The 27417-nt window shown below is 42.0% G+C and overlaps 4 protein-coding genes across 8 annotated transcripts; 3 read left to right on the top strand and 1 right to left on the bottom strand.

The window, feature by feature from the left end:
* The first annotated feature begins 1833 nt into the window (after positions 1 to 1833).
* Positions 1834 to 7545, top strand: LOC116211147 (vacuolar fusion protein MON1 homolog). 2 transcript variants are annotated; one of them, XM_031545384.1, is made up of 14 exons: positions 1836 to 2848; positions 3272 to 3351; positions 3440 to 3511; positions 3624 to 3663; positions 3895 to 3996; positions 4152 to 4273; positions 4933 to 5065; positions 5202 to 5293; positions 5707 to 5788; positions 5916 to 5980; positions 6227 to 6529; positions 6625 to 6716; positions 6818 to 6882; positions 7068 to 7545. In XM_031545384.1, exons 1-14 carry the CDS (start codon positions 2012 to 2014, stop codon positions 7161 to 7163), a joined length of 2181 nt encoding a protein of 726 aa, XP_031401244.1. In that variant the 5' UTR covers positions 1836 to 2011; the 3' UTR covers positions 7164 to 7545. The 2 variants fall into 2 exon arrangements, 1 of the variants encoding a protein (XP_031401244.1); XR_004157621.1 differs by lacking the exon at positions 7068 to 7545 and having other exon boundaries at positions 1834 to 2848; positions 6227 to 6528; positions 6623 to 6716; positions 6818 to 6835.
* A 3529-nt stretch (positions 7546 to 11074) lies between these two features.
* On the top strand, positions 11075 to 14402 carry LOC116210689 (double-stranded RNA-binding protein 2-like). Of its 2 annotated transcripts, none has more exons than XM_031544678.1 (3): positions 11075 to 11696; positions 12726 to 12945; positions 13328 to 14402. In XM_031544678.1, the coding sequence occupies exons 1-3, from the start codon at positions 11460 to 11462 to the stop codon at positions 14149 to 14151; spliced, it is 1281 nt and encodes a 426-aa protein (XP_031400538.1). In that variant the 5' UTR covers positions 11075 to 11459; the 3' UTR covers positions 14152 to 14402. The 2 variants fall into 2 exon arrangements, with proteins under 2 accessions (XP_031400538.1, XP_031400539.1); XM_031544679.1 differs by lacking the exon at positions 11075 to 11696 and adding an exon at positions 11754 to 12116.
* A 754-nt stretch (positions 14403 to 15156) lies between these two features.
* Positions 15157 to 17452, bottom strand: LOC116210691 (CASP-like protein 5A2). The gene is made up of 4 exons (XM_031544680.1): positions 17273 to 17452; positions 16558 to 16858; positions 15912 to 16044; positions 15157 to 15633 (listed from the first exon to the last, which is right to left on the bottom strand). The coding sequence occupies exons 2-4, from the start codon at positions 16764 to 16766 to the stop codon at positions 15442 to 15444; spliced, it is 534 nt and encodes a 177-aa protein (XP_031400540.1). The 5' UTR covers positions 16767 to 16858; positions 17273 to 17452; the 3' UTR covers positions 15157 to 15441.
* Positions 17453 to 20213: 2761 nt separating this feature from the next.
* On the top strand, positions 20214 to 27195 carry LOC116211185 (serine/threonine-protein phosphatase 6 regulatory subunit 3-like). Of its 3 annotated transcripts, none has more exons than XM_031545440.1 (19): positions 20214 to 20591; positions 21083 to 21186; positions 21334 to 21420; positions 21528 to 21603; positions 21721 to 21795; positions 21874 to 21927; positions 22134 to 22193; positions 22386 to 22502; positions 23145 to 23239; positions 23361 to 23569; positions 23864 to 23961; positions 24139 to 24242; positions 24340 to 24505; positions 24792 to 24914; positions 25289 to 25371; positions 25460 to 25601; positions 25698 to 25727; positions 25927 to 25997; positions 26080 to 27195. In XM_031545440.1, the coding sequence occupies exons 1-19, from the start codon at positions 20556 to 20558 to the stop codon at positions 26861 to 26863; spliced, it is 2514 nt and encodes an 837-aa protein (XP_031401300.1). In that variant the 5' UTR covers positions 20214 to 20555; the 3' UTR covers positions 26864 to 27195. The 3 variants fall into 3 exon arrangements, with proteins under 3 accessions (XP_031401300.1, XP_031401299.1, XP_031401301.1); XM_031545439.1 differs by having other exon boundaries at positions 20216 to 20591; positions 26077 to 27195; XM_031545441.1 differs by lacking the exon at positions 20214 to 20591 and adding an exon at positions 20947 to 20970 and having other exon boundaries at positions 26077 to 27195.
* The last annotated feature ends 222 nt before the right edge of the window (positions 27196 to 27417 follow it).

Genomic DNA, 27417 nt, shown 5'->3' with positions numbered 1-27417 from the left:
AATCCCAAGGATTAGTAGCGAAATCACCAGCCGACCTCACCGTGCTAAAGCGTAGCACCACGACCCGAAAGTCCGTAGGTATAGTCGAGAGCTAGATTTAGGTGAGATATCGTTGAAGTGGTTGACGATGAAGGTTCAGACGATTACGCGATCCGAGGATTTAGCCGTTAGTATTCTCCCCAAATACGAGTGCTAACAATTGGATAACGTCGAGATTTGTATGGCTTCACGGCTTAGTTAGTCGGAAGTAGCGTGAAGTAATAATGGGTCTCGGCTATTAGAAGTAGAAAAGGGTGAGCGTGGGTCGGAACTTTAGCTCATGGAAGCCTCCTTGATCGGAAACCAAGTAGGGTAGAAGGGATATGCGACGGATCGACGGGACTGCCACTGAAGGCTAGTGTATGGTGAGGAAAGGATGCATGAAAAGATAGATATGTAAAGTGCGAGTGCAAGGAAAGTAAACGTAAAAAAGATAAAGGTGTGTGGCGTAGAGCAGTTTTATGACTGAGGTTAAGGGTGGGGGGTAATACAATAAACATGCTCAACTTAAATAGGCCTAACACGACTATGAAAATGGAAAATAACTTAGCAAACTAAGCAATCACCGAACCTTAGGACTATGTAGGAAATATCATCCACTTATTACCCAAATGCCTAGACCAATGAAAGAAAGAAAATAAGCTGATTAACTTGGAGAATAATTCTCCATTATTCGTAACTAAACAAAGCTAAAGATTAAGGAAAGAAAATAGAATAAGAGGGAAAGTCCACTTTTGTTTGGCAATTGCAACATATATAGCACCTCATGTATGGAAGGACGAAGGAAGAAAGAAGAATCCTCCTGCCACGATAAGTCACGAAGCCAACAAAATATTCTGGTCCAAATAATCTTCATTTCCAATCTTGGCTCCATGAAATATTCATCTTCCAATTCGACACGAAGGACGCCATATTAAGATCAACTTCGAATGGAAATTCCTTGATGCTCGTATGTGCCCAGTAGCTTGTCCACGTTTGTTCTCGCCTACACTTGGAAATAATCCTACAATTTTCATTTTCGATCTGCCCACTATTTCAAGGCGGTCTAGGTTAGGTATTGCCACTACTTTGGATAAGGCTTGTTGTGGACTTCAATTGTGGGCTATTCTCCTTGCATGGATCGATCTTGTGGGCATTATATACCTTATCTCGCAATTACAGCGAAATGTGAAAAATGAGTGTAAATAGATACATAAAATTAATTACGATGATGCAATGGGCAGCATGGGCTCTGCCCGGATATACTTTACTACTACTTCCACGTGTGATCGCGCGTGTGGGCCGATGGGGATAAATTTGTCGGATAACAGTTGACAGAGGCCCATACCATTCTTTTACCATCAAGCAAGTTAAGGTTATGGACGTTAACAGGATCAAGATTGATGCCGTATTTAGAGTCACATGGCTCGGCAGATGTCCGGTCTGGAGAAGATCTTTTATGTTACGCTAATCGGGACTGATTTTAAGTTAAGACAACCATTTTCATTTGCCCCTCTTGCATTTTATCGTTTCTCCTAAAGGGGCTTGGGGAAGGCAAAGGCCACATCGATGTTTAATTTGGGCTCGGCTCGTAGGCTGTCGGGTCTGTTTGTGATCTGTGTGTCTGTCTGTCATTGGGCCCATTACCATCTTCATAGGGCCACGCCCGGATGAAAGCAAAGCTCTCGGTCTCGGCTCAGTGAAATGGCGGGGATCCGATTAATCGGGATTCGGGTCCATGTCCTTTTCACCTGCTGGTCAGAGCTTGGAGCTCGTCGTTGTTTGTTTGTTTGTTTGTTTGTTTGTGTGTTTCCATGGCCGAGAAGAAGTTCAAGACGAAGGAGCTCTCCGCGCGGACTGGTAGGTGGAGATGTGAGTAGTGAGAAGAAAAAGGATTCACTTCTCTCTCTTTGTGTATGTGAAATTATCCCGACGCAATTAAGTACTCAGCCCCAATTCGGAGTTGGCGAGGAATACCTCACGGACGCCTGATATGTCCTCGTCCTCCAGCTCCGGTTCCGACTCTGACTCTGGCTCATCGGCCTCCGGCGAAGAGCCTCGCGCGGAGCTCAATTCCCAACCGATGGAAGAGCAGCTCGGTTCCTTAACTGTCTCTGAAGAGCTGGAAGCCGCAGATGGCATCACCAATGGATCAGCAGCTGAGGACCGTGCTGCTGAGAGTCACGGCGACGGCGAGGAGAGTAAAATCCCTGACGGAGAGAGGAATGCGGTGCAAAGCAACGATCCGGCTCCTGAGATGGCAGTGGAAGGAGACGAGGGATTTGTTGGAGATGCCGCAGTTCTCCTGGAATCTGGGGCTGCTGCTATTGGTAATGGCGCTGGAGAGAGTGAAAGAAGCTTTAATCGGGATATGAATGCCGTGGCGGTCCACAGTTCTGTTCCTGAGATAGCAGAGGCGGGAGAGGAGGAGCCTGCTGGAGAGGCTAGTCCTATGCGGAGTAGTGACTCGACCATGGATCGTAAAACAGAGATAGGTGGAGCTGTCAATCACAGTGGTGAGAGTAAAAGCTACGGCGGAGAGATGTACGTTCCGGAGGAAAATGATTTAGCTCCTGAGCTTGTGGTGGCGGGAGAGGAGTGCGATCGAGAAGCTCAGGCGATGTGGAGGAGCAACTCGACTTCAGAGCTGGACGTTGAGAGGCGGTCAAGCCCTAGCAGCAGCGGGTATGCAGGCGAGAGAGGGAGCAGTGGTGCCAGTAGTGCCTCTGCGGAGACTGAAGAAGATGAGATACAGGAAGACAATCGTTCTGCAAATGGTCTCTACGATTCTCAGGCAGCTTGGGTTCCTGGAAAACGGCATGTTGACGAGGTACCTTTGCTTGCTGTGTAGGCAGTTCAGGTCGTAGTCACATTCGAAACTGAATGCTGCGATGGAACAGCATTTGCAAATTTGGGGTGTTTAATTCTTTGTTAGATAAGTTCGATGGCATTATGCACGTCCTGTGGAGTGATATCTTGGTGTGCCCTTTATACGACCAACTTGGGGGAGATAATTTGGAAGGTTTAAGTGCTGGAAAAACTATGGAAATGGTTGATATCTGTCGTATAGCCAAGAAAAATTGGGATGTTCTTATTGCCAGTGTTGCTATTTGATCTGCCGAATGCAAGTACAGTATCCATGTTTGATTGAACGATTGAATGCTTTTTGCCCCTCCTGTGGAATGTTAACTTTCCAACATGGAAAAATGAATGAAATGTGATTAAGAAGGAAAAAGGATTGAATCTTCTGCAGGATGATGCTTCAGTTTCATGGAGGAAGAGAAAGAAACACTTTTTTGTTCTCAGTCACTCTGGCAAACCAATATACTCAAGGTCAAGCGTTTGACACCCTTACAAATAAACACTTTTAATATGATGATATAGAGCTGGAAATTATAGACTCTCTTGCACGTTATTTCAGGTATGGAGATGAGCATAAGCTGGCAGGGTTTTCAGCAACACTGCACGCCATTATTTCCTTTGTGGAAAATGGGTAATCTGTCGTTAAATTGGGAAAACATTTCATAAGTTTATGGACGCACTCTTTCTGCTGAATTTTATTTTTAATTTCATGGAATTTAAGCAGTTTTCTGAATGCTTTTCAGGGGAGACTCTGTCAAACTGGTTAGAGCAGGAAGACACCAGGTTGCTTGCTTCATCTTTACTGTTCATATATTTCCTGCATCAATATTCGAGTTGACTCTATATAATTCTTAACTGAAGTATTGTCTTTGCTTGATCATTAGAGACATACAAGTGTTTAACTACTTTGACTATCTTTTGTTGGTCAATATGCCTCTAGATGGTTCTGGTTCTATGTCTGAAATTAGAGAGCACGTCCTGAGTATATATATTGTGTTTATGCTTGCCATTTAGGTGGTTTTTCTTGTGAAGGGGCCAATTTACTTGGTTTGTATCAGCTGCACTGAGGAACCCTATGATTCTCTTAGAGGGCAGTTGGAACTTATATATGGTCAGGTAATACTAGATCCATTTCCTCATTTCTTCATGATTAATCTTTTCCTTGGTTGTACTTTCTGTATCCTCTTCTCTTTTGTCACTCAATTTTAATCAACCATGTCTCTGCAAGAAGACACCGTACTCATTGCTTGACTGATAATGGTTGGATGCAGATGATACTTATATTAACAAAGTCAGTAAATAGATGTTTTGAGAAGAACCCGAAGTTTGATATGACACCTCTTCTTGGAGGAACAGATGTTGTGTTCTCTTCCCTTATCCATTCCTTTAGTTGGTTTGTTCCCATGCTCCCTTTGCCTTCTCTCTTCCCTTTCTTTTTGGCAGTTTATAATTGGAAGAATCTTCTTGTTGCTTATCAAGAGTTCCTTTTTCGCCTTAGCACTAATGGGGCCATATGTTTCTGCTAGAATAACCTTTTCTTTTTATTGGCAATTTTTTTTTAGATGAACTATTGGCAATTTAGTTTGGAAAGCAATTCCTAGGATGTCTGCTGAAGCAACAATAATTGTTCACTCTCTGCAAGATGTATTATTATCAGCCCTTTTAACAAAACAAGAATTTTTTTATTTTTTATTTTTTATTTTTTGGATAAATGACAAGAATTTTCTATTGGCTAAAGAATTCAAGGCTTTTAGATGGCGTAGTTTAGTTTGGATTTGCTCAATTTGGTGAAGTATTTCCGTATAACTATATAATGTTTACTGGAAACTTAAAAGAACTTCTTAGTTATACGCACCACATGTTATCATGGTATCAAGTTTTGATCACTCAGAATTGACATCTCAGATAATTTAGTTCAGCAGTCCTTTTTGTCCAATGATTTCAAAGTCTTATTACTCCTTGTATGCTATGAATATTGATGCCCATTTTTCCTGGGCTCCCAGATCAGTTGCTGAGCTGAATGGCCTTATTAAAATTGGAAATGTCGTTCAGGAACCCAGCTACCTTTCTTCATGCGTATACATGTCTTCCACTTTCTTATGCGACAAGGCAAGCTGCGGGTGCTATCCTGCAAGATGTGGCCGACTCTGGTGTCTTATTTGCAATATTAATGTGTAGGCACAAGGTCAAAAACCCTCCCGTTCCTCTTTACTATGCTTAGATACAGAAATGATTCTAGTCACGACATTATTTACTCCATGTTACTGATAACATTTGAAGCACTTATAGACTTGTAGTTTTGTTTGGTGATCTGCATGCAGGTGGTCAGTCTTGTTGGTGCACAGAAAGCTTCTCTGCATCCCGATGATATGCTGCTACTTGCTAATTTTGTCACCTCATCAGAATCATTTAGGCAAGTATTGGCTTTTGGAATCTTGTTTGATGCTGTATCTGGTGCTTTTCCGTTTCCCTGTAGGTCTCTTTACCATGCAGAGAAATACTATCTGGTGCTCCTTATATATTAGTTCCTTAGGCTTAGAATCCAGTTGAAGAAAGTCTCTTTTTCACTGTTGTGAAAAAGAATTAGCTAGTCTGAATTGAACAGCCTGACCTTTAATTGCTATTACTACTTAAGACTGCCTTATCCTGTTTGGCTTGAGCCACTTCACTGCCCTATGTCTCCGAGCACATCATTAGTGCCTTTGATGTGTGTATAATACAGCTTAATCAGATAATGATTGGTGAAACAGGAAATTATAAGCTATTTAGTACATGAGTCCTTTATTTTGTTTAGATCATATCACACCTGTTCTTGTGTTGTTGCAGGTCATCTGAGTGCTTTTCACCCATTTGCCTCCCAAGATATAATCCTATGGCGTTTCTGTATGCTTATGTGCATTATCTTGATGTAAGTGATGCTTGCTCATGGTATTACTTATGCTGTCTCCTGTTTGTCCTTTTTATTTCTGCTTTTGCATATTTGTTCACGGGGCTAGTGTAGTAAATGAAGTGGCATTTTAACTCTCTTGTTGCAGGTTGAAACATACTTGATGTTACTCACTACTCGTTCAGATGCTTTCTTCCACCTAAAGGATTGTAGGCAAGTGTCTTACTGATCCATGTACTGAATTGTCTTATCTGTGCAACGAGAAAGAAGTATCTTACTAATGCAAAGATGCTTTTCTGTGTGAAAGTTGCACTGTACTTATAGCTCAACCAAGATTTATTTTGTTTGTTGGAGAAATTAACTGGATAGAAGCCTGGTTGAGTTTGACAATTTCTTTATGTAAAGCAGTGTTCATTCAATCATCTAGTCTTTACAAAATATATAGCTGGAATCTTACAGGATGCGTATTGAAAATGTCCTGCTGAAATCAAATGTTCTAAGCGAAGTGCAAAGGTCGATACTAGATGGTGGGATGCGTGTTGAAGACTTACCCATTGATCCAGTGCCTCGCTCTCGGTCTTTATTCCCCCATTTAGGGCATCTTAATCCCCATACCGATTCTCAGCAGAGTCTTAAAGGAGCGCATGCAGGCATAGGTGGTCCGGCAGGGTTGTGGCATTTCATATATCGGAGTATATTCTTGGATCAGTATGTGTCTTCAGAGTTTTCACCACCGATCAACACTCTGCGACAGCAAAAAAGGTAAGCTGGGTCTTCATCAGTTACACATTATTACTTCTGGCCCTTCTGAAGTTTTCTTATGCTTAATTGATTTGTACGGGTCTTCTGCTTTTCAGACTGTATAGGGCTTACCAAAAGATGTATGCGTCGATGCATGATAAAGGAAAGGAGCCTCATAAAACTCAGTTCAGAAGAGATGAAAACTATGGTAAGGGATATTCAACTTTCAAACTGTCACGTGTGCTTGATTATGAGCTTTTATCTGCAAGCTGTTCTGATCATACGTTCATTGTCATCTTTCTCTTGCAGTTCTCCTCTGCTGGATTACCCAGGATTTTGAACTTTATGCGGCATTTGATCCACTTGCAGATAAGGTTGGTCTCACTTTCATGCTAGCTTCCGTTCTCCACTTTATGCGCAATATACGATTGAGGTATCACCGAGCTTTGAACGAGCTATGCTGCCTCTTCTCCTCATATGCACATGGCACTTCCATATTCCTTCATCTGAAATAGCCTGATGCAGTGCAATCTTGAGTTAGCAATATCTGAATTTGCAGGCCTTGGCCATAAAGACGTGCAATCGGGTCTGTCAGTGGGTGAAGGATGTCGAAAACGAGATCTTTTTGCTGGGAGCAAGCCCCTTTGCATGGTGAACTTCCAACCGAAGCACACACTGTAACTAAAACCTGTACTCTAGCTTTCCTTTATATCATAGCCTAATAAAAGTCCATTCCTCCATATCTTCTCGTCCCCGTTTCCTTGATGAGCAGGCCGTAGCTTTTACCCTGCACGGCCTTAGTTTTTGACATAGAAAGTAATCGGCAATGGCAGGAAACGATTTATGGACCTGTTTGGGACCATCTGTTCTTTTTTGTTATGTTTTTTATATTTACATCAGATGAGTTGGAGCACGACCTAGTCGAAAGTAGTTCATTTTATGCATAGCAAATATCTTTTTTATTTTTTTTTCCTCTGGGACTGGACAATATTGTATCTTCAAACATTCTCAAGTATTTAAGATCGGGCACTTGTCTACGTAGTCTGTGCATATGTCCTAATCCGACCGATTTCATTTCAGATTATAGAATCACGACTTAGCAATGAGATTGGGAATGCGCAACTCTGCAATACATGAACATGACTTGCAAGTGATCCCATCTTGGTCTATTCGAAATATGACCCGGGTCATGGTGAAAGAAATTCGATTTCCTTATAAGTAAATTTAATTAGTCTGATGAAAAATAAAAAAAAAAACTTAAAGAGAAGTTTTTATTTAATAAATTAGAAATTATCGTTCATTTACAATAATAGTAGGTACACGTACACATGACTCTGTTGCGGACATAGATCAAGAGAGCACAAGACAATATAAACACAATACGGAAGAGACCCGCTCATGAGTCACTCGACTATTACAAAGGCAAGTGCAACAGATAGTTGACATATGACAAGTAAAAATCATGGGCTGCATGATCACAATAGGATATCCAATTACTATAGGACATCGACATTCGAGATATATACATATATGTGGACTATCTTTTTGGGTGTGGGTGTGGGAGGTACTCCTAGGTAGCATGGTCACATACATAGGTATAGTATGGTATAAGTATAGGGGTCCTGGAGCAATCTTTACTTTAGATTTTGTTTTGTAAAAACGAAAGCAAAAACAGAAACAAAAACAAAAACAATTGTGTGTATTTATTGAATGAATTGTATTTGTATATACCCAAGAGCACATGCTCATTAAACACCAACATTGATTAGCCCTTCCCACTTTCAACACATGACTTCTCACTCACTTTTGACACTTCGATGCCTTCAATTTAATGCTCCCCCCATCAACCCCTCCCCCTCCATCCATCACATTGAATGAATTCAATTAGAGCAAAATAATTTTTCTTTTTCTTTTTCTTTTTAAAACAAAAGAAAATGAAAATGAACGAGACATTTTTCGAGAAAATGCTTCATCTCCATGTTGCCCTCTCTCTCACTCTCTCTCTCTCTCTCTCTTACTGAGGTTGTTTTCTGGATGATATCCTCGAATCTGCTAAAACGAGCCTTTGAATTCTAGTAAGTCGACCAATCCAAGATGTGCCACGCACGATTGGATCCGGCCCATTCCCTTTAACCACCCGGATTCGTTCAGTTCACAATAACATCGAGTCACCGAAACATATTTGGTGTCTCAATTGAAGTGTTTATTATTTTAATTGAGGTATTTGGTAGTTTGTATTCATCATCTTGAAATAAAAGTATTAAGTGTCTGGATTAAGGTACTAAATATGTAAAATGAAAATACCAAATATGTTCCCGCAGGTTAATTTCAAGTTAAAATTTATGCTAACCACCTGAGCTCGGTTTAACATAGACAGCAGTATGGACTTCCCGCCCAAGCATTGGACTTAGGGAGGAGGAATTTATTCAATCACCCCCGATTCGACCTAGTCAAAAAAGCATTAAATCCACCAGTTGCAGTGGCATTCTTCCCCTTATTATTGTTGGTTCATTATCCTTTTTTTATTTTTTATTTTAGAAGAAATCATCAGTCAAAGTTCATCAATTTCGGAGATTAATAAAGGTTTTGTTCCCCACTACTTCTCACATTCGTCCCATCATCAATAAAGTCATTGCCCTTTTTACCGCTCTGCCCCCCCTCGCCGGGAGGGGTCGTATGGAGCTCGCCGGGGGGCAATTCCGTCATTTGACGCGTCGAGGGGTGGAGATTTGGATGGTGCTTTTTCACTTTGGGCATCATCATTAATGAAAAAGAATGCACTAAGGTTACCATCAAAATAAGACAACATATAAAAAAGGTTCATTCATCCCATCCCAGCATGGAAAAATTCAAAAAAGCTAATGCAATGCACTAAAGTTGCGGTGCCCACCCAATTTTCACATTCGAGGCTGTCATCCAACCGCGTGTGACCAATACCATGATCCGGTGGATTACCCGTATCCGGCTCAAATATACGATTGATGTAGTCAGTCGTCCGAAGATATAACATATATTTCGGAAACGAAACTCTTATCTTTAATTCGCGTACAATGAAACGATGGACGCAAAAGCTTTGTATCCAATAAGAATCCAAAGTAGGAAAGGAATTCGTGTGTGTGTGTAAAAAGTGGGACTTCCATGATTTTTCTTGAATAAATAGGGAAGACAATGTGGACTTTGGGGTAAGGAATATCTATACATACATATATATATATATGTGTGTGTGTGTGTGTGTGTAATAAGCAAAGGAAAGGAGAAAAGAGAGTTGGTCTTAAACGCGTCGTCTATGTCTATGTATGTCTTCTCTCATGTTTTCGCTTTTTATAATGGTTCCGTTATGCCAACAACGTCACATGAAGACTTTGGCCGCACTTTCCATTTAGATTGAAGATCCCCCCAATGCGCACCTTTTACCGAGTCCAAAAGATTGAAATTTGGGCTAAACAAAAACATCCTACTCATGTTTCTTGAATTCTAGCAATTTTTTCCCGATACCAATTCGTGAAAATGAGCAAGATCTCGCCCCGAATGACGTCCCGAGGCCAAGAATAAAAAGAAGTTGATGCGAACATGGAATTACTAGTCATTATAGAGACGTGAATTTATTTCAAATTATACTTGATTGTTTGGATTGGAATTATTAAATTGGGAAATTGATATGTAAAAAAATATTGAAAAAAAAGGGAAAATAAAATGGGGGAAGGAGAGAGCAAGAAAGAATAAGGAAAAAGGATTCGAACAAGACCTTGTGAGGCCGAATGAAGAATCTCAACACATTCAAGTTGTAGCATCTAGTTTCGAGTGCGCAAATACATCGAGGACTAGTTGTGTTCAGCCAAGGAAGGAATGGCGGTGGGTGCGACTACGACGACCTCCTCCAGGGTGGATTAAGGTTAACACTAATGGCGCTTCGCGAGGGAACCCGAGTCTCGTTGGGGCGGGATGTCTAATACGTGGAGACGACGGGCGTTGGATCTATGGCTTTGTACACAATGTTGGATTCGCGACTTCGACGATCGCTGAACTGTGGGGTGCATTGGTTGGACTCAAACTAGCTTGGGATGGAGGATATCGATACGTTGTCCTAGAACTCGACTCTCAAGTGGTGCAGCGACTGCTATCAAATCAACCACCGACCAATTCCTATCTCGACCCCTAGCAAACAACATCAACAAACATCGTGACTGGCACGTAGAAATCAGTCATACGTACTAAGAAGGCAACATGTGCACTGACTGGATGACTCGATGGACAATTAGCTTCTCATTGGGCTCTTTTTTCTTTGTTGCTCCACCGATTGGTATTAACGCCCTCCTAGAGGGCGACTTTGTAGGAGGTTTCATATTCCGTCTTTGCGTAGCATAGTTATTTTTTTGCACGGGGCATTGCCCCCTCTTTCACCGAAAAAAAGGAGGAAGAAACTCTATTTTGTAGGAGAGAAAAAAGAAGAGAAAATAATTAGAAAAAAAATTAACAAAAATTCTCATCCCATGCAGAGAGAAACACAGAGAGAGAGAGAGAGAGAGAGAGAGAGAGAGAGAGAGAGAGAGAGAGAGAGCAGAGACATATAACGTTCAGTTGACTCCTCCCTCCCCCGCATTGACACCTCACTTCTCTCTCTTCTTTCTCTCTTCTCTGATCCCTCCATTAATACTCAGACCCCATTTCCCCTTCTCTCTCTTTCTCTCTTCTCCTCTATCTCTTCCCTGAACAAGGATTGTGCTCTCCTCTCTCTCTCGTTCTGTCTGTTTGTTGAGAAGAAACCCTAACCGGAGCAGAGGCCTCGATCTCGCCGGAGATGGCTTAGGCGCCCTCATTCTCAGGATCCGACCCGGACCCGAGCAGGAAGGAGGAGAGAAGGGTGAATTGAATTGAAGTGAAAGTGAAAGTGGTGGGAGGTTCGTTTGGGTTGGTTGGAGGGTTTTCGGTTGGGGTAAAGAGGGAGGGAGGGATGTACAAGAACCAGCTGCAGGAGCTGGCGCAGAGGAGCTGCTTCAACCTGCCTTCTTACACCTGCGTGAGGGAGGGCCCTGACCACGCCCCCCGCTTCAAGGCCACCGTCAACTTCAACGGCGAGACCTTCGAGAGCCCCCACTACTGCTCCACCCTCCGCCAGGCCGAGCACTCCGCCGCCGAGGTCGCCCTCCACTCCCTCTCCACCCGCCACTCCCTTGCCGCCCGCATCCTCGTGCGTCCTCCTCCTATACTCTCCCTCCCTCTCGATCATTTATTTAATCAATTAATTGATCAATCAACGGTCACGGATCTCCCACGTCGCCTTCCCACGGATCTCCCACGTCGCCTTCCCCTTTCCCCCTCTCTCTCCCTTTTTCCCTGTCAGCTCCCCCTGTTCACTGCGCGCCGGGGCAACGTAACGATCGGTGCTTGCTAACATGCCTGCAAGTGTCAATTGTTGCTTCCTCTGAGCTGTAGCGAGGTCCATCGGCCCGGCATTGGGAGCTCCGAGAGAGGCAGAGAGTTCTTCATTCGGGTCTGCTCGGGGCCCGGATGTAGCTGGGCTCATTCAGTCCCATCTCCTTTCTGGGTTTAGAAATAAAAAATGGATAATCTTTCCAAAGCAGAAAGCAAAGGTCTTCTCTTTCTGCGTGTATGTGTTGTTTGATGAGTAAAGGTCTTCACTTTGAGGATTTCTTGCTCGTAATGTGAAGAGAATGTCTATTTTCCACTTGATTCAAAGCTCTTTTTCGACAGAAAGAGAAGCTAAAGCTGCTTTCTCATTCTCCGGGGATGACAGGCTTTGGTCGAACAATCCTGATGATAGCACTTGAATCGAGCACATTCTTGTCTTTCTGGGTGCTGAAATCTCTCTGGGTTTCACGCAATTTCGGCTGAAAATGTCTGAGATAATCGCAGTCCCTACCTAGTAGAAGATTTAAGATTCAATTTTCTTGCAGAGAATCTAATTTTCACCCCATCAGTGCTTTAAGGGTGTCCGGTTAACTCTTAAAAAGCTGCACATTTCCAGAATGGCCTCTTACAGCCCTCTGCTGAAAGCCACTGTTATAGATTCCATAGAATCAAATCAGTGGCAGTTTGTGTCTTGCGTCTATCCTCTCGTGGATAGATACACAGTATGATTAATTCGTCTATTCCCGGTCTCGAACTCTTCTGTCTGGATTGAAGCATCCGCATGCAAATCTATAGCTAGGTGGTTCTTTCATCGGGTGCGAACTAACTCAGGGTTCTACATTGTTAGGATGAGACTGGCGTTTACAAGAACCTCTTACAGGAAATCGCCCAGAGAGTCGGCGCCCCGTTGCCCCAGTATACCACATATAGATCTGGGCTCGGACACCTTCCTGTATTTACTGGGACAGTGGAATTGGCCGGGATAGTATTCACCGGAGAACCAGCCAAGAATAAGAAGCAAGCGGAGAAGAATGCAGCTATGGCAGCATGGTCTTCCTTGAAACAATGTGAGTCAAATCCTCAAAAACTTTTTAAGTCTTGATCTGATCCGCTCGAGTTGTATATAATATGAGTATGCTCTGTATTTGCTGGTGACGAATTGATCTGGGGCTTATCCATTTCTCACTTCTGGGTAGGGCTGCATGAGTGCCTTGCCCTTTGATGATAGTATAGGACTTGCTAATACAGAAACCATATTTGGCACGAAGAAGTGGACATGGGACAAAATAAGACCATGGATCCATTCCATTCAGTTTTTTTCTATGATATGTCTGGCCAATGCAAGCAATGCATCATTGGGAATACAAATCAGCCTTTTTCTTTTATGCGATTTTGATCATAAAGGAGCAGGGGTTTTTTGTGAACTAAGCCTGTCTTTCCTGTGTGCAGTGGCAAAAGAATCTGCTAGTTCTTTAGCGGAACCCGAGAACACTGACGAGCTAGAGCAGATCACGATAGCTCGAGCTTTAATAAACTACCGCTCGAAGGAGAAGGTATCATTAGCTAACTCCCCTACAGGCTCAATCCCATTCACGATGAAGTTCCCTTCCCAGAGTCCTAGACCGACTAGCCCACAGCCTCTGCCAGCGGCGACCTCTAAGATCCTCCCTCTAATCTGCCCCAGATCCTCTCATCGGAACAGATTCTCAGTGTCTTCTTCATCGAATGAAAACCCGGTCCCACCACCACAATCAACGTCTCTCGATAGCCGAGGAGCTCGACTCAACAAGTTCCCGGCAGCAGGGGCTGCTCCTTACGTTCCAATCCGCACATTTAGAACGTCTTGCCATGGAATCGCTCCGCCGGTGACTATAAGAACTGCGAGGCCTGTATTCTCTGCACCGCCTCGACCGCCTCCGCAGAGGTTATCTTCTCCGATGGCACAGGCAGCAATGGCACCGCCGGTTGGTATTGCGCCCCCTGTCTGCATCAGGCAAGCTGTGCCAGTCTCTGCTGCTCCCCTGGCTCAGACCGAGGATGCTCCCCTTCCTCCTTTTCCTTCACCTTCTCCAGTTCAGAAGGAACCTCAAGTCACCACTGCCATATCTCCTGCTGAGAAGGAGTCTCCTACTGAAGCTGCGATTTCTCTCGCCCCATCGTTTGAGTCCGTTCCTCTCATGAAGGAGGAAATCCGAGACACAGCTGGGAAAAATCTGCAAGCACCCGAAATAGCTGAAGTAGCAGTACAGGATATGAAAGAGCTTAAGATCTGATTAGGTATCATAAATCGTAAATCGCGGAGCATATAAAGACTGTTTGGAACTTTGTTATGAGGCTTCTCATTGTCTGCTAGGTTTTTCTTGTGTCTTCTCTACATCTATTATTTACATGTGTGGCTTTATTAAGGTCGTCATGTCTCCCCTTTCCCTCTGTGGCAGTTGGCTCTTTGAGCTTCCATTTTCGATTCGGTTAAGTTATAGCTTCCACTTCCACTTTTATCATACCGATTCATAGTTTCGGGCTAGTGATCCTTGGTGTGATGTGATGAATTGAATGAAAGAGAGGGATTTACCAATTGGAGCCAAACAGAGCTGAGCAGATGCAAGTGAAGATGATTCGATTTCTCCTAGCCATAGAATCTACTGCTCTTACACTGCCTAGAGGGTCTTTTAAGACAGAGCACAATAATGTAGAGATGGCAGCAATTAATAGTTTGTTGTTTTCTCAGCCTACCCCTCTGTGAGGACATTAAATTGGGGGGCAGGCCCCCTTCGTTTTCTCACTTTGCCTTCCCCTTCAATAATTTTCAATCTTTAAAGGGGGGGTAAAAGATGAATACATAAATGAAGAGATTTGAGATCAAAAGTGGTCCATGATTCATTTGTTATTGTATCTTTGCCCATTCAAGAGTCCTCGTGGATACGGGGCCTCCCCGTCGAATGCCACGGATCTCTACTCATTAAATTTCTTATGTTTTACCCAAACCGGCTGATCACGAGTCTGCTGAGTTCTGCCTGAGTATGTAGTTTACCAGACTCATTAGATCAAGTAAAGATGTGCAATTGAACCTCTGCCCGTGTTCTCTGGACTCAGAACCAGATCTCATGCTGCGACTGAGAACCAATCTGTTGGGTTCGGCACGAGTATAATCCAATGGCCCAGATTAAAATTTCGATGCGTGGATTCTAAGAGTTTGCTGTCAGTGTTAGGTAGGAATAGACAACATCGCCTCTTACTCGAACTGATTGAATACCAATTTAATACGACGACACACGGTATGAAGTTTCATAAAGTCGCATGCACGACATGAGCAAGTGCAAAATTCAAAGAATAATGATCTGTTCAAATGACAGACGCATCAAAATGTTCATCTAATCAAAATCCATATCCAAGGGCTCCACAATGTAAAATTCACACTGCCCTCACCTAATTTACAGCATATGCCCAATACATACCCAAGACAATGATTTTAAATTTTCAAAGACAAAGGCATCGTGAGATCTGGTATACAAAAAAGATCTACTGGTTTTCTTTTCGGGCTTCCTCCCTCATGACCTTCATTGTCATCGGGATGCCAGAAACCAGAAGTTGAAGAAGAAAGAAGGCAGAGCGACAAACCAGCTGATGAAAGCCATGGCTGTAGCAGTCTCGAACTGAACACAATGATTCTGGGAACAGCTCCCGAGGTCATTGTCGATGAGAACAGTGATTCCTGCTGATGCACATGCCGCGGCAAACATGAGTGTGGAGGTGACCTGCAAGGGTAAGTGCAATTGGGATTGGAAATGAAAGACGGTTATCTCGTGGAAGTAGATGCCTATGTTGGTGCAACAATTTTAATATTCAGCATAGATTATCAGAGCAGGAGAATACTAGATTTTCCAATCTAATGCAGAGGATAATGAATCGTAGTCAGAAAATAAATGTGTAGCTCAAAAAAGGACATAAATCAGACAAACGAGCAAAGATCAGTAAATTCAATTGTAAAGGCAATTAATTAGGATGCTAGGCTGAATATAGTTGTATATCTTACCCCATCACCAATCGTAAACAGCATTAATACCCGCTGGTTTTGCAATGACCGCCTCACTAATATGGCATAAATGTCTGTCAGCGCCAAGGAAAAGCTCCATGTGCTCTGCAAACCAGCAGCTGCAACAAGGTAGCTGATAAAACAATCATTAGAAAACCTACTCAGCAGCTTACTACCACCTCCATCAATTGCAAAAGAACCTCTGATCCCGATAGGCAGTTTGCTTAACATCCGAGCAATTAATCTGTTAATATTTTTGCAGCCAAAATCAAACCCCTTGACAGTCTGTATATCTTTTTAAGTACCATTTTGGTACAGGCAATGCATGGTTAGCTAACGGTTCCTTGTATGATATAATTGAAATTGTGGTGCCTATCAATACCCATGGAAAAATGAGCATGGAAAAATTTGTATTACCATATCAAATGAGCATGGACCCTACCCAACTACTCCCATATCAATACTCATGCAAAGAACTAAAGACCAAAGCATACACTTGTTATCTGCATAAAGAGGAAGCATTATTCCCGTAACAACTTCCTTAAACCTAAATGTGTAGTGTTCCAGTTAAACTAAGGGAGCAGGATAACACTATTTAATCAAGCCAAAGTTCGACTTATGCAACGTAAGCAACGTGTGTATTTACCAGAAGGCAGTGACAGATGGAAAGTCACTGGTGGTTGCCATGACACAGAGTGAAGCAGCTGCAAAGAGGAATTGACATAAACGCAGGGCAAGCCCTCCCAGGGTGGCCGGCATGCCTTGTATGTCCTTCATCCTCGCCCTCGGTTCGTTGGCACCTTCGGTAGTTGGAGGATCTTCCACAGGGTGAACGGATGCATTGCTCACGCTCATCTCTTCGCCTTGGATCCGAAAGTTGCATCAACTATAGGATGCCACACATTTCGTCCAGCGAATAGGTCCGCAGAGAGATAATCTCTCAGGAGCTACAATTCAGTGATAGAGATAGCATATGTCAGTAAACCCGATTTATAGTAGAAAATTTGGGAGCCACCACCGAGTTCAATTACAACAACAAAAATAAGTTCTTCATAGACAAAAATACCAGATTTAGTATTGGGTGGAATCGGAAGGGAGTCGCGATATCACCCATCACATATTTCATTTCACAATCTAAAGTGCTTCTTTTGCATGCAGATAGCAACCAAAGATTCGGCCTTTACAGCGCTCAATCTCAGAGATCTTACTACAGCATCGACTGGATCAATGATTAAAACATGTTCTAAAGCCATAAGAGGAAGCAAAACAGCTCAGTAACACAACAAAAGAAGCTCTTAGCAAAGAACGACCAAACAGATTGAGCACGAATTTCCGGCTGAAGTCGAGAATAGCTGCAGTACCTGAATAACGACGAGCCAGAGAAGCCAGATATCCGCCGGAGGCTAATCGGAGAGGACGGCGGGCAGTTGAACTCCGGGGCTGAAATCACGGGATCGAAGTTGGGAAAGCGATTACAGAGCGGACATCTGGGGGAGGAACGAAAAGAGGGAGGGAGTTGGTAAGAGTAACAACACAAGGATGGAAGTTGATCCATGAAGGCAAAAATGCGTAAAGAAAGTCAGTCCCTCGTCCCGGCGCACAGTGAGCCCCGGGTAAAATGATGTGGGCCCCGCAATGTTGCTGTCGCGGTGCATGGTACACCGGGAGCAGGAAAAGATCTCCAATTCCGAGTTGTCGGGTACTGTTGTCTCTTTCTCTCGGCTTGCGTGGCCGGGTCCAGTATGGCTAGGCTATGACTGGTCGCAAGGCCGATGTGAGTGGTCCAATCATGGATCCAGCCCATCTCGGCGGAGGGAGATTGTGTCCCCTTCTCTTGGAATTGGCCCAATCCGAAGACTACCATAGGATCGAATTGTTCGAGTTAAGCAGGGGCGTCGCGGGCGTACCATCGGTCATCGGATCGGACCATTTGAGCCAATTCTCGTCGAGTAGGAAAAAGACAATGGATCATCATGCATGCCAAAGCGATCCCCCAACAACTTCTACCGAGACATTAGCTGATTCATTGGAATCACCAGCCGATCCTTAACAAATTGATGGGCACCCGCACCTCACCGTGCAAAAGCTCAGAATGAACATTGGTTAAGAAGCTCGAGCGCGTGAAAAAGGGGTATGAGTCTCCAGGAAGTATCTTAATAGATGGGGGACATGGATTCAATCAGACGCGCCCGATGCTAAACCCGAAGTGATTGATGTAGTAAGAAATAGCGTCAGCGTACCAAACCAAAGTAGAACTAATTGAACAGCATATTGCCATTTTATTCCCATATCAAATGCACTAAAAAGGGAAGAGCTAAAAATTAGATAGAGGGGAAAGAAAAGAAATATATACGTGTCATGCATCCTCAAATAGATTTTTTTTTTCTCGAGAAAAAGTTGCACCTGATCCTTTTTTTTTTCGGTGGATTGATCAAATATTTTTTTGAACTTACCCGAGGGGTAGATAACATTTATATCTAAATCTAATATTTATATTTACTATTATATATATATATATATAAGGCCAATATTTGGAATTGTCTAATATTACATTGATGTATGTTAGTAATAAATTTTCTTTTTAAATATATAAATAAATATTCTACAATCCTCAACTTATTTCGGTACAAATCTGACCAAATTCTCCCGCAAAACTTCCCATTCTCTCCGTACCCAAACTGCATGCATGTAGTTTAATTCCTATTAATTATCTAAGCCACTTCTTCCTAAATTTACTATTACAGCCTAGTGTTTCAACCAGAACTCAAGTTTGCACCAACCACACACGAAAACAAAAAATTTAGAAAAAGAGGGAAGACATCTGTGAAATTTGGAGTACCAATTTTTTTGGGGGTAAAATTCTAGTAAATTCACCCCCTCCACCTCAACAACCTTGCCGGGAGGTCTCCGATCGAGAGAGCCTCCGGTCTGCCTTCTGCCCCCCTTACAATAGAGAGAGAGGGGGATCTGCCCCCTCCCCTCTCTAGACTAGAAGAGAGAGAGGGGGAGGGGCAAAGGCAAATTAAAGGCCCCCCATTAGAGACATCCCGTTCGAGGTCGCCGATTGGGGGCCTTCTATTTGCTCCATTTCCCTCATTTTGTCTCTACAACTTGTAGAGAGAGAGGGAGCGAGACAGATTTCCCCCCTCCCCTCACTTTTCTGTACTAGTTGTATGGAGAGAGGGGGCGGCACCCTCACTCTCTCCTCTAGTTGGGAGCGTGCATTCGCCTCACCCCCTCTTACTCTCTCTCTCTATAAAGAGTGGGGCGGCGAGGTAGATCAGAGGCTCCCATATTGTCGACCTCACCCCCTCCTCCTCTTCCCCTCTGGTAGGGGAGGGGAAGAGGGCAAATTGGGCCCCTTAATCCAAAATAAGTTAATTTTATAATTCGTTTGATTTCAGAGTTAAAGTTTTGAATTTGTAACGTGATTTTAATTGTGGAAAATAACAAATAAAAATTAGCTATTGTGGACCCCACTATTTTGAATATGTAGATAATTGATTATAATGTGATTGTATGATTTATAATTCGTGGAGCCCACCTGTTTGACCTAGTAAGATTGTGTTTTGTTGAGTTAAAGTTAAAAGTTAAAATTTTAAACTCCAAGAGATTCGGCGTAGTGGTTAATATGCATCTAAGTTTGCATCGAGACCCGAGTTCGAATCCCCTTGAGATCACCGGAGCGCCTTTGGCATAATTATCCACTCCGTGCACTGCCGGGGGTTCACGGAGCCCCGGGGATTAGTCGGGCGAAGCCCGGACATCCCGAGTTATAAAAAAAAAGTTAGATTTTTGAAATTTAACTTTGAAATCAAACAAGCTACTAAAATTTGAATAAAAATGATGTTTTTTTTGCCTCTCTAATGTCCAATGTGACTCTTAATGGGTCAAATCAACAGATAATGTGCCAAGTCAAAATTTTTCATTGGGAACTAGATTGAAACGTGGATGGAAGGTTGAACTTGTACAAATGTTTCAAACGACCCGACCAAATTGTACACTATGTTGTATTTGATTTTAGAGTTGAGTTTTGATTTTAATTAGTTTGTAATAATTGTGTTATTGAATTATGAGAAAAAAATATAAAAAATAATGAATAGTTGAGAAAAAATAATGATTGCGTTGTTGAATTATGCAAAAAAATAATGAAAAATCGAGAGAATTTATTATGAAAAATTAAATTAAATAATTAAAAAATAAAAAATTAATAATTGTGTTGTTGAATTAAAAATAGTTTTACAAACCAAACGGATTATCTTTCAGGCACTAATTTGTCGAGCGTGGTAGCTTCCAAGGACCGAAAATGAAAGAAAGAAAGAGAGCTCTGCTCTCCCTCTATTGTATCGTATGCTCAATTTGCCTCTGTTTCCTCCGTCCTCTCTTGCCTTCTTCCTTCCATCGTTCACCTTCCATTCATTCATTCATTCCTGATCCGTCTCAGAGAAGATTGCAGGGTTTTTGAACCTCCAATCTCAGGGGTTATGCCACCCGCCCTTCCTTCCTTCCCGAGCTCACTCCTCCTCACTGGCCCTCAGATTCATTCCCCGCTGTTCCTAAGGTTTTACAGATCCATCTGAGCTCCTCTCCCTCGCCCCCCACCCACCCCGTAGCTCCATCCCGTCTTTTTCCCGGCCTCGGAAGATGTTCTGGCTCACTCCTCTGTCCGCATCCTCTGCTGTGAGTGGATTCGAGCTTTATTTCTCTTCCCTCGCTTTCCACTTGAAGTAGCTGCTTTTTCGCTTGCCTCCGGGCTCGCTGCCAGTCACTGCCTAATTGTTCTGTTCGAGCAGTTTTAGGGCGTTCACTTGCATTGCTTTCGCCCGAACTGTCTCGGCACTCGGCAGGCATGTCGTTTAGCGTCCGCTTCGTGCTTGGATCGCCGGACGTAGGCAAATGCGACTGCACAATCCAGTGAATCATATTGAGCTGTTGCTTTATTATCTGATCATTGTTTGGCGTCCGTTCAACTGTCGAGGCTCTAATTCTAACCAGAAAAGGATTGTTGCTAGATTCTTTAGTGAAACTCACGCATCAATTAAGTGATTCGATGATTCAGGTGCCACCAGTCAACTTGGTTGGCATCACTAGCTCTTGGAATTCTCGTAGAAGGTGATGGAGGCAGGATTCCTGTGCTGATTTACCATTTCCACCTTGCCATTCTTATGCAGGTGGAGTCGGTACTTGACAAGGAAAATTTTTCGTTGGAAGACCTTTTGGATGAAGAGGAGATCATTCAAGAATGCAAAGCGTTGAATAGTCGTCTAATCAACTAGTAATTTCTTCCCCTTCACTTGCAATGTCTATGTGGTTTTTCATTTCCATAAATCTGTGCAAGGGAAGTGTTGTAATGGAATTTGTAAAAAGAAATCTTCCAGTCATTCACAATTATGCCAGTACTTATAGAGGTACTTGTTTGTAGCCTGCGAGATAGAGCCCAGGTGGAGCAGTTGTTGCGCTATGTTGTTGAAGAACCTCCAGAGGACACGGATAGCAAACGTGCTTTTAAGTATGAATCGTTTTCTCATACAACATTCATATTGTTTATCTCTTTAAGATTACCCTCGTAGATACTTATTTGCTATCTGACGTAATAAATCTAAACATTATTTTCAGGTTCCCATTCATTGCCTGTGAGATATTTATGTGTGAAATTGATGTGATTCTGAAGACATTGGCGGAGGAACAGGAGGTATGCCCCCACAGAGGTGTCCCATAAAAGGCCTAGATTTGTTTCTGTAGAAGTTGATACAATTTTTCTTCTCATGATTTTAATAGTTTTTGTTCTCTAATTGTTGGAATGTTGCAGCTAATGGACTTGCTTTTCTCCTTCTTGGACCCGAATCGTCGTCATAGTGCGTTGCTTGCTGGTTATTTTAGTAAGGTATGCTTGGTAATGTCATAAGCCATGATTGATGCAACAACTATTAGACGCAGTTACTATGCGCTTGTTATACTGCAGGTTGTCATTTGCCTTATGCTGCGAAAGACTGTGCCTCTTATGAGTTATGTTCAGGTAAGTACTTGCTGCAACTCACCCTTTGTAATTTTCTTAGCCCTGCAGTTGCAATTCCATAATGTTTCTCTCTCTCCTTCACCACTTCTCCCTCTATCTCACCCTCTATTCTCTCCTTCTTCATATCTCTCTGCCACTGCATTTTGATCATATGCGTTTCTTATTCTTACGTTTTCTGATGGAGGATTACTTCTTACCTTATTCAGGCTCATAAGGATGTTTTACGCCAGCTGGTAGATTTAATAGGAATTACATCCATTATGGAGGTTAGTGAGGTTTTTCAAATGAACTGCCAAGATTAAATAGAAATTACATACATCAGCAGGCTCTCCTATGTTATCAGCACCTCATAAATTGCCGTTTTTACTTGATTTCTAGTGAAACTCATTCATTTGATGACTCATCTCAAAGTGAAATTATTTTTGTCTAGTTATAATTACAAATGAGCTATTTATCAGGTACTGGTGCGGCTGGTTGGTGCTGATGATCATGTGTATCCAAATTTTATGGATGTGATGCAATGGCTTGCTGATAGTGGTTTCCTTGAAATGATCATCGACAAACTGAATCCTTCTGTAAGTGGCAAATTGCAATTTTTAATAAGTGCTATTGGGTAAGCATATCACGTCGGTTTTACTTGGTTACATGTTTTATAGGCAGTATGTGGGAGTTGCTATGATATCTTGATTCCATGGTCTCTTGTGCCTTGTCATTGAAGAGAGTGGTCTTAGATATTTCAGACCTCGTTCCAAAAATTATCAGCTCTCGCCTTTAGAGGGTATTATTTATATACTTATTCTACTCATTATCTTCTATTGGATTCAATCTTTTATTTAATTGTTTTCCCTCGATTTTTGTGCTATTGAGATGATAAATTGAGCATGTAGATGTTCAATATGTTTTAGAGGCTGGATTATAGTGTACATGCTGCAAATGCTGTCTTTTGAAGTCAATTTATGCAATGTGACTGTCTCACTTTATAGAGACAGATGTGTCTAATGTTCGCTGCCCTGCTTTTTGAGGTTCCCGTGTCACATTACTGCATGTTTTGATTTCATCTAGACTGCTTTGGAAAGTTAGGAAGAGAGAGCACTTGAATGAAATTTCACTCTTGAATTAATTAGGAAATAAGTGGTGTTAGGATAGTGATCTTTGCCTCGAGAGCTGTTCCTCACGAAGACAATTGAAGGACTGACTTGTGCTTTTTATTGGGTCAGAGCTCTCCGGAAGTTCATGCTAATGCAGCTGAAACTTTATGTGCTATAACTCGAAATGCCCCATCTGTGCTAGCCACAAAGCTTGCAAGTCCAAGGTGTCAAATCTTGGTACCCTTGGTCACCGGATTTCTTTTTTCTGATCTATCTTTAATCATTGGAATTTTTTTCTAGGATCGATTTACAAATATATGATGTATTGAGTAACTTTACATGCAGTTATGTTGAAAGAGTATTCGACCATGCGCTAGAAGATTCACATTCAAAATCTGGCCTTGTCCAATCACTCTCTGTATGCATCTCCTTGCTGGATCCCAAAAGATCAGCAGTTTCATCTCCCCTTTTTCACTCTTTTCGAAGTCAACACATGTATGAGTCTCCAATCCCCGTTGAACCAGAGACTATCAGCGCCATGCTGCCTAAATTGGGTAAGCATGGATACCTTTGCTACAAGTTTCCTATTTTTTTCATTGTAAATATATTCTGGTGGAAGTACGAATAATGGATTTTTTTCTATAATGCTAAACATGACTGGACAGGCCGGCATATTTTGTCCCCCCGCATATTAAATTTGTTAATTTAGTAGTAAAAAGTTGCATCCATCATTTATCATATGGTGGACTGTCAAAGTTGGATAAGTTAAACTCTTGTTTGTTTACGGTTCTCACATATTTTTTGCTGGACTCAGTAATTTGAGTATTTGTTCTAAATTCTTTGCGCAGGTCACTTGCTAAAGCTTCTGAGTGTGTCTTCTGATCAGAAGATGTTGCCTACAACATATGGAGAATTGAGGCCTCCTCTTGGAAAGCATCGACTAAAGGTTTGCTTCCTATCTATCCTTTTTTTATACTAATAACTCCAATGTATTTTTATATTTAGCCTTTTAATTTGGTGAGGAAATTTAGCTGCGTTTGAGCCTAACCCTTTTATAAATACATTATCTGTCTGATCAGAAATCTTTCCTTCCTTTTTTTTTTTCCTTTCTTTTTAATTTCAGATTGTGGAGTTTATCGCTGTTCTGATGAGATCAGGCAATGAAGCTGCAGAGGAAGAACTCATCAGCTCAAGGACCTTCCAGCGAATAGTTGATCTTTTCTTCGAGTGAGTTTTGACATAAACATGTTGAACTTTTAGTTATTGAAGCTGGTGGCATATCTTTCTATTTAATATTTTAAATTTGCTTCTGTGTTTAATGCAGGTACCCGTACAATAATGCATTGCATCATCAAGTAGAGAGTATCGTATCGTCATGTTTGGAAAGCAAGAATGAGAGCATTCTCAATCATTTATTGCAAGATTGTGATTTGCTTGGGAAAATTCTTCAGATTGAAAGACATCCTCTTATCTCTGCTGACCTTAATCAGGTGGATTGATGTTAACCTATAAAGAAAAGGTGCTCTTATAATATTGTTTGTATCTGTAATACAGAAGGTGATGGAATTTCTGGTGTCACGTTATTGATGCTTGTATATGTGATTGCTTGTTAAGTAGAACCTTGTAACGATTGAAATAACTTAAGAGAATATTATATAAATCCTGTCTTGTTTGGATATAATGACTGGGGAGAAGTTAGGCTATAAATTACTGGATTTATTGGATGAATATCATTGATTTGTATAAGTATATAAATAGCACCTTTTGGTTTTGCAGCCAACTATACCGGCTGCCAACAAAAAGGCACCAAGAGCAGGAAATGTTGGGCACATCACTCGTATTGCTAATAAGCTTGTTCAATTGGGCACCAGCAATAGTCGCATCCAGAAATACCTCCAGGTGGGCATCTGTCAGATTTTTAATCAGTTTGATTTTTCCTTTCTAATACAAAATAAGCTATATTGATTGGGGTATCAAATGTGATCAGCTTAATCTAGGATTTCGTGCCTTTTTAGCTAGTAATTGAAGTTTTCTTTTATATTTTTTTGGCATAATTAGAGAGAGATTCTGGTTGTCTAGCTTACACACACACACTCTCTTGCATAAGCTTTACTTGATTGACCAATGAGTTACCGTGTGGAGTTTGTCATTGCATCGATTTCACTCTGCCATTTCCCACTGAAGTCCAGGCATATAATGTGTACACTTGATAATGTTGATGATCTAATTGTTTAATTGTAAATGTCATCATTTAATTTGTTCTCTATCTTCAGGAGAATAGCGATTGGGATGAGTGGCAAGGTAGTGTTTTGCATGGTCGCAACACTGTGGAAAATGTATATCGCTGGGTTTGCGGGTGAGGAGTCATTGGGCAATCCTGCTTTATCTATGTGATTCTCTTCTACTCTTTGCCTCACCTATTTTCTGTTCATCTTTATTTTCAGCCGTCCAACTACATTACAAGATAGGACAAGGGATAGTGATGAAGATGACATTCACGACAGAGATTATGATGTAGCAGCCCTTGCGAATAACCTAAGTCAGGCTTTTAGATACAAATTATATGGGAATGATGAAGCAGAAGAGGTATATCTGAAGAAGCAAATAATGTCTTATTGTCTCTCAACCATTTCTGTCCTTGACATTTTGAATTCATGCGTGGTCTCATTGTTCTCACTGCAGGACCCTGGAGCTCTTGACCGTGATGATGAGGTAGCAGTGGTTTTGCATCAAGCGACCGCTGATCAAAAGTTTTTATCAGATTTAATTTTGGAGAGAATATCACTTTAATTTAAAAAAAAAGGATAGAAAAACTGAGTTTGGGTTTGAAAATGAGAACATTATTGCTATTTATGTTGATGATTGCTTTCGCGTAATTGGAACTGACCTACCTTGAATTTTTCTAATGCAGGACGTTTACTTCGATGATGAATCTGCTGAAGTTGTGATATCGTCCTTGAGATTTGGTGATGACCATGGAAGGTAAAATTTACTGTCAATAGGAAATTCCCTATTAGATGAACTAGGAATTGATAATTCTCTGCTCTATTTTGAAATGCAGCAGCTTGTTTACGAACTCGAACTGGTTCGCTTTCCAAGATGAGAGGATGGGAGATGCAGCTGTGGAAGCTTCATCCTCAGAGATGATGGAAGATGTCAACTTGAGTGGAAACACCAATGGTGGAAACAGCAGTAGTGATGATGAGGTGGTGGTCGGAGAGGAAGAAGAGTTGTCTAAAGATTCTCCTAATGGCACCTCAATCTCAAACCCAAACTCGACCGGTGACTGCTTGGAAGGAATCAGCAACTCTGAACATGTTGGAGATTCAAACATGGAAATTGAGAAGGCGAGCCCACAAGAGGGCCCGAATTTGTTTACCTTCCCAGCCTCGGAGAACCCATTCACTGCTGATCAGCCTGTACCCGATTGGACGGGATGGGGAAAATCATCTGATTCAAAGTTGAGTGAATCAAGCGAGGACACATCCATTCAACAGAATGGTTCCAACTCTCCAAGAAGCGGAGGATCCACACTGTCGAATGGGTTCACAGGGCTAGGCTCTAGCGGAGGTTCTTCAGCAGGCAGTGATGGAAGTCAGAAATCTCCGACCGTGCCTTCCCTGTTTGACGATGATGTCGAGTTTGTGGGTGTGGAGTTGGAAGGAACTGAGAAGGCAATGGAGCACGCCCTCAAGGAAGGAATAGTTGGGGAGGCTGGGCCACTGAAGCGGCTGCCAGTCCCTGAGTCACCAGAGAAGGAGAAGTCCGGTGAGAGCGAGGAAGGAGTTAAGGAGTTTAACGATGCAAACTATTGGAAGGTCGATCAAGAGGTTGCTGCCTTGGAGTGAGTGAGGGCCATTCAAGCTCTACGTCTCGGTCGAGCAGGGGATGCTGGAGTTAGTCGACGTCTTATGTCCACAGAGACCTGACCAGACCCACAGTTTTGGTTGATAAGAAGGGATTTTTTTAATTGCAGTATTAGACAATGTGTACAGTGGGAGGATGTGTTTTTATGAATTTCAGGAATTTGTACGATTAGTCCTTTTTTTTTTTTCCTCTTCGGTTGACCTTTGGTTTTGACTTTTGGAAACTCTAAAATATCGTTGTTTGTAGTTGTCGTTGAAGGTTTCGTGCTGTCCTGTTGATCAATCAAATGAGGGAGTCCCCCTCTCTGCACCCAGCCAGTACCTTTTTTTTTTTTTTTAATTATTATTATTATATATAGCTGTATGTATGTATTTTCCGATAGACTAGGAGGCTGTTCTTTCGGATAGACTTCTACGAAGCTGTTTTTCTTGATGAAATTATTAATTCTTGTTTGGCCAATCGACTTGGCCGTAGTCGTGAGATCTTCTCTAGCTTTTTATCTGACTTTCACAATATTATGAAAAAAAATTAGAGA

Source organism: Punica granatum, chromosome 6, assembly GCF_007655135.1.
Source record: "Punica granatum isolate Tunisia-2019 chromosome 6, ASM765513v2, whole genome shotgun sequence".
Taxonomy (NCBI): domain Eukaryota; kingdom Viridiplantae; phylum Streptophyta; class Magnoliopsida; order Myrtales; family Lythraceae; genus Punica; species Punica granatum.
Note: the sequence above shows the minus strand (reverse complement) of the source record. Positions and strands in the feature narration are given on the sequence as shown.

Coding starts and splice junctions, on each gene's coding strand:
- LOC116210689 (XM_031544678.1), top strand. CDS start 11,460: ATGTACAAGAACCAGCTGCAGGAGCTGGCGCAGAGGAGCTGCTTCAAC. Junction 11,697..12,725: donor CCCTTGCCGCCCGCATCCTC/GTGCGTCCTCCT, acceptor CTACATTGTTAG/GATGAGACTGGCGTTTACAA. Junction 12,946..13,327: donor ATGGTCTTCCTTGAAACAAT/GTGAGTCAAATC, acceptor TCCTGTGTGCAG/TGGCAAAAGAATCTGCTAGT.
- LOC116210691 (XM_031544680.1), bottom strand. CDS start 16,766: ATGAGCGTGAGCAATGCATCCGTTCACCCTGTGGAAGATCCTCCAACT. Junction 16,045..16,557: donor CCATCTGTCACTGCCTTCTG/GTAAATACACAC, acceptor TTGTTTTATCAG/CTACCTTGTTGCAGCTGCTG. Junction 15,634..15,911: donor TGTTTACGATTGGTGATGGG/GTAAGATATACA, acceptor TTACCCTTGCAG/GTCACCTCCACACTCATGTT.
- LOC116211147 (XM_031545384.1), top strand. CDS start 2,012: ATGTCCTCGTCCTCCAGCTCCGGTTCCGACTCTGACTCTGGCTCATCG. Junction 3,997..4,151: donor TGGAACTTATATATGGTCAG/GTAATACTAGAT, acceptor GGTTGGATGCAG/ATGATACTTATATTAACAAA. Junction 6,883..7,067: donor TTGATCCACTTGCAGATAAG/GTTGGTCTCACT, acceptor CTGAATTTGCAG/GCCTTGGCCATAAAGACGTG.
- LOC116211185 (XM_031545439.1), top strand. CDS start 20,556: ATGTTCTGGCTCACTCCTCTGTCCGCATCCTCTGCT. Junction 23,240..23,360: donor ACAAAGCTTGCAAGTCCAAG/GTGTCAAATCTT, acceptor CTTTACATGCAG/TTATGTTGAAAGAGTATTCG. Junction 24,243..24,339: donor ATAGTTGATCTTTTCTTCGA/GTGAGTTTTGAC, acceptor TGTTTAATGCAG/GTACCCGTACAATAATGCAT.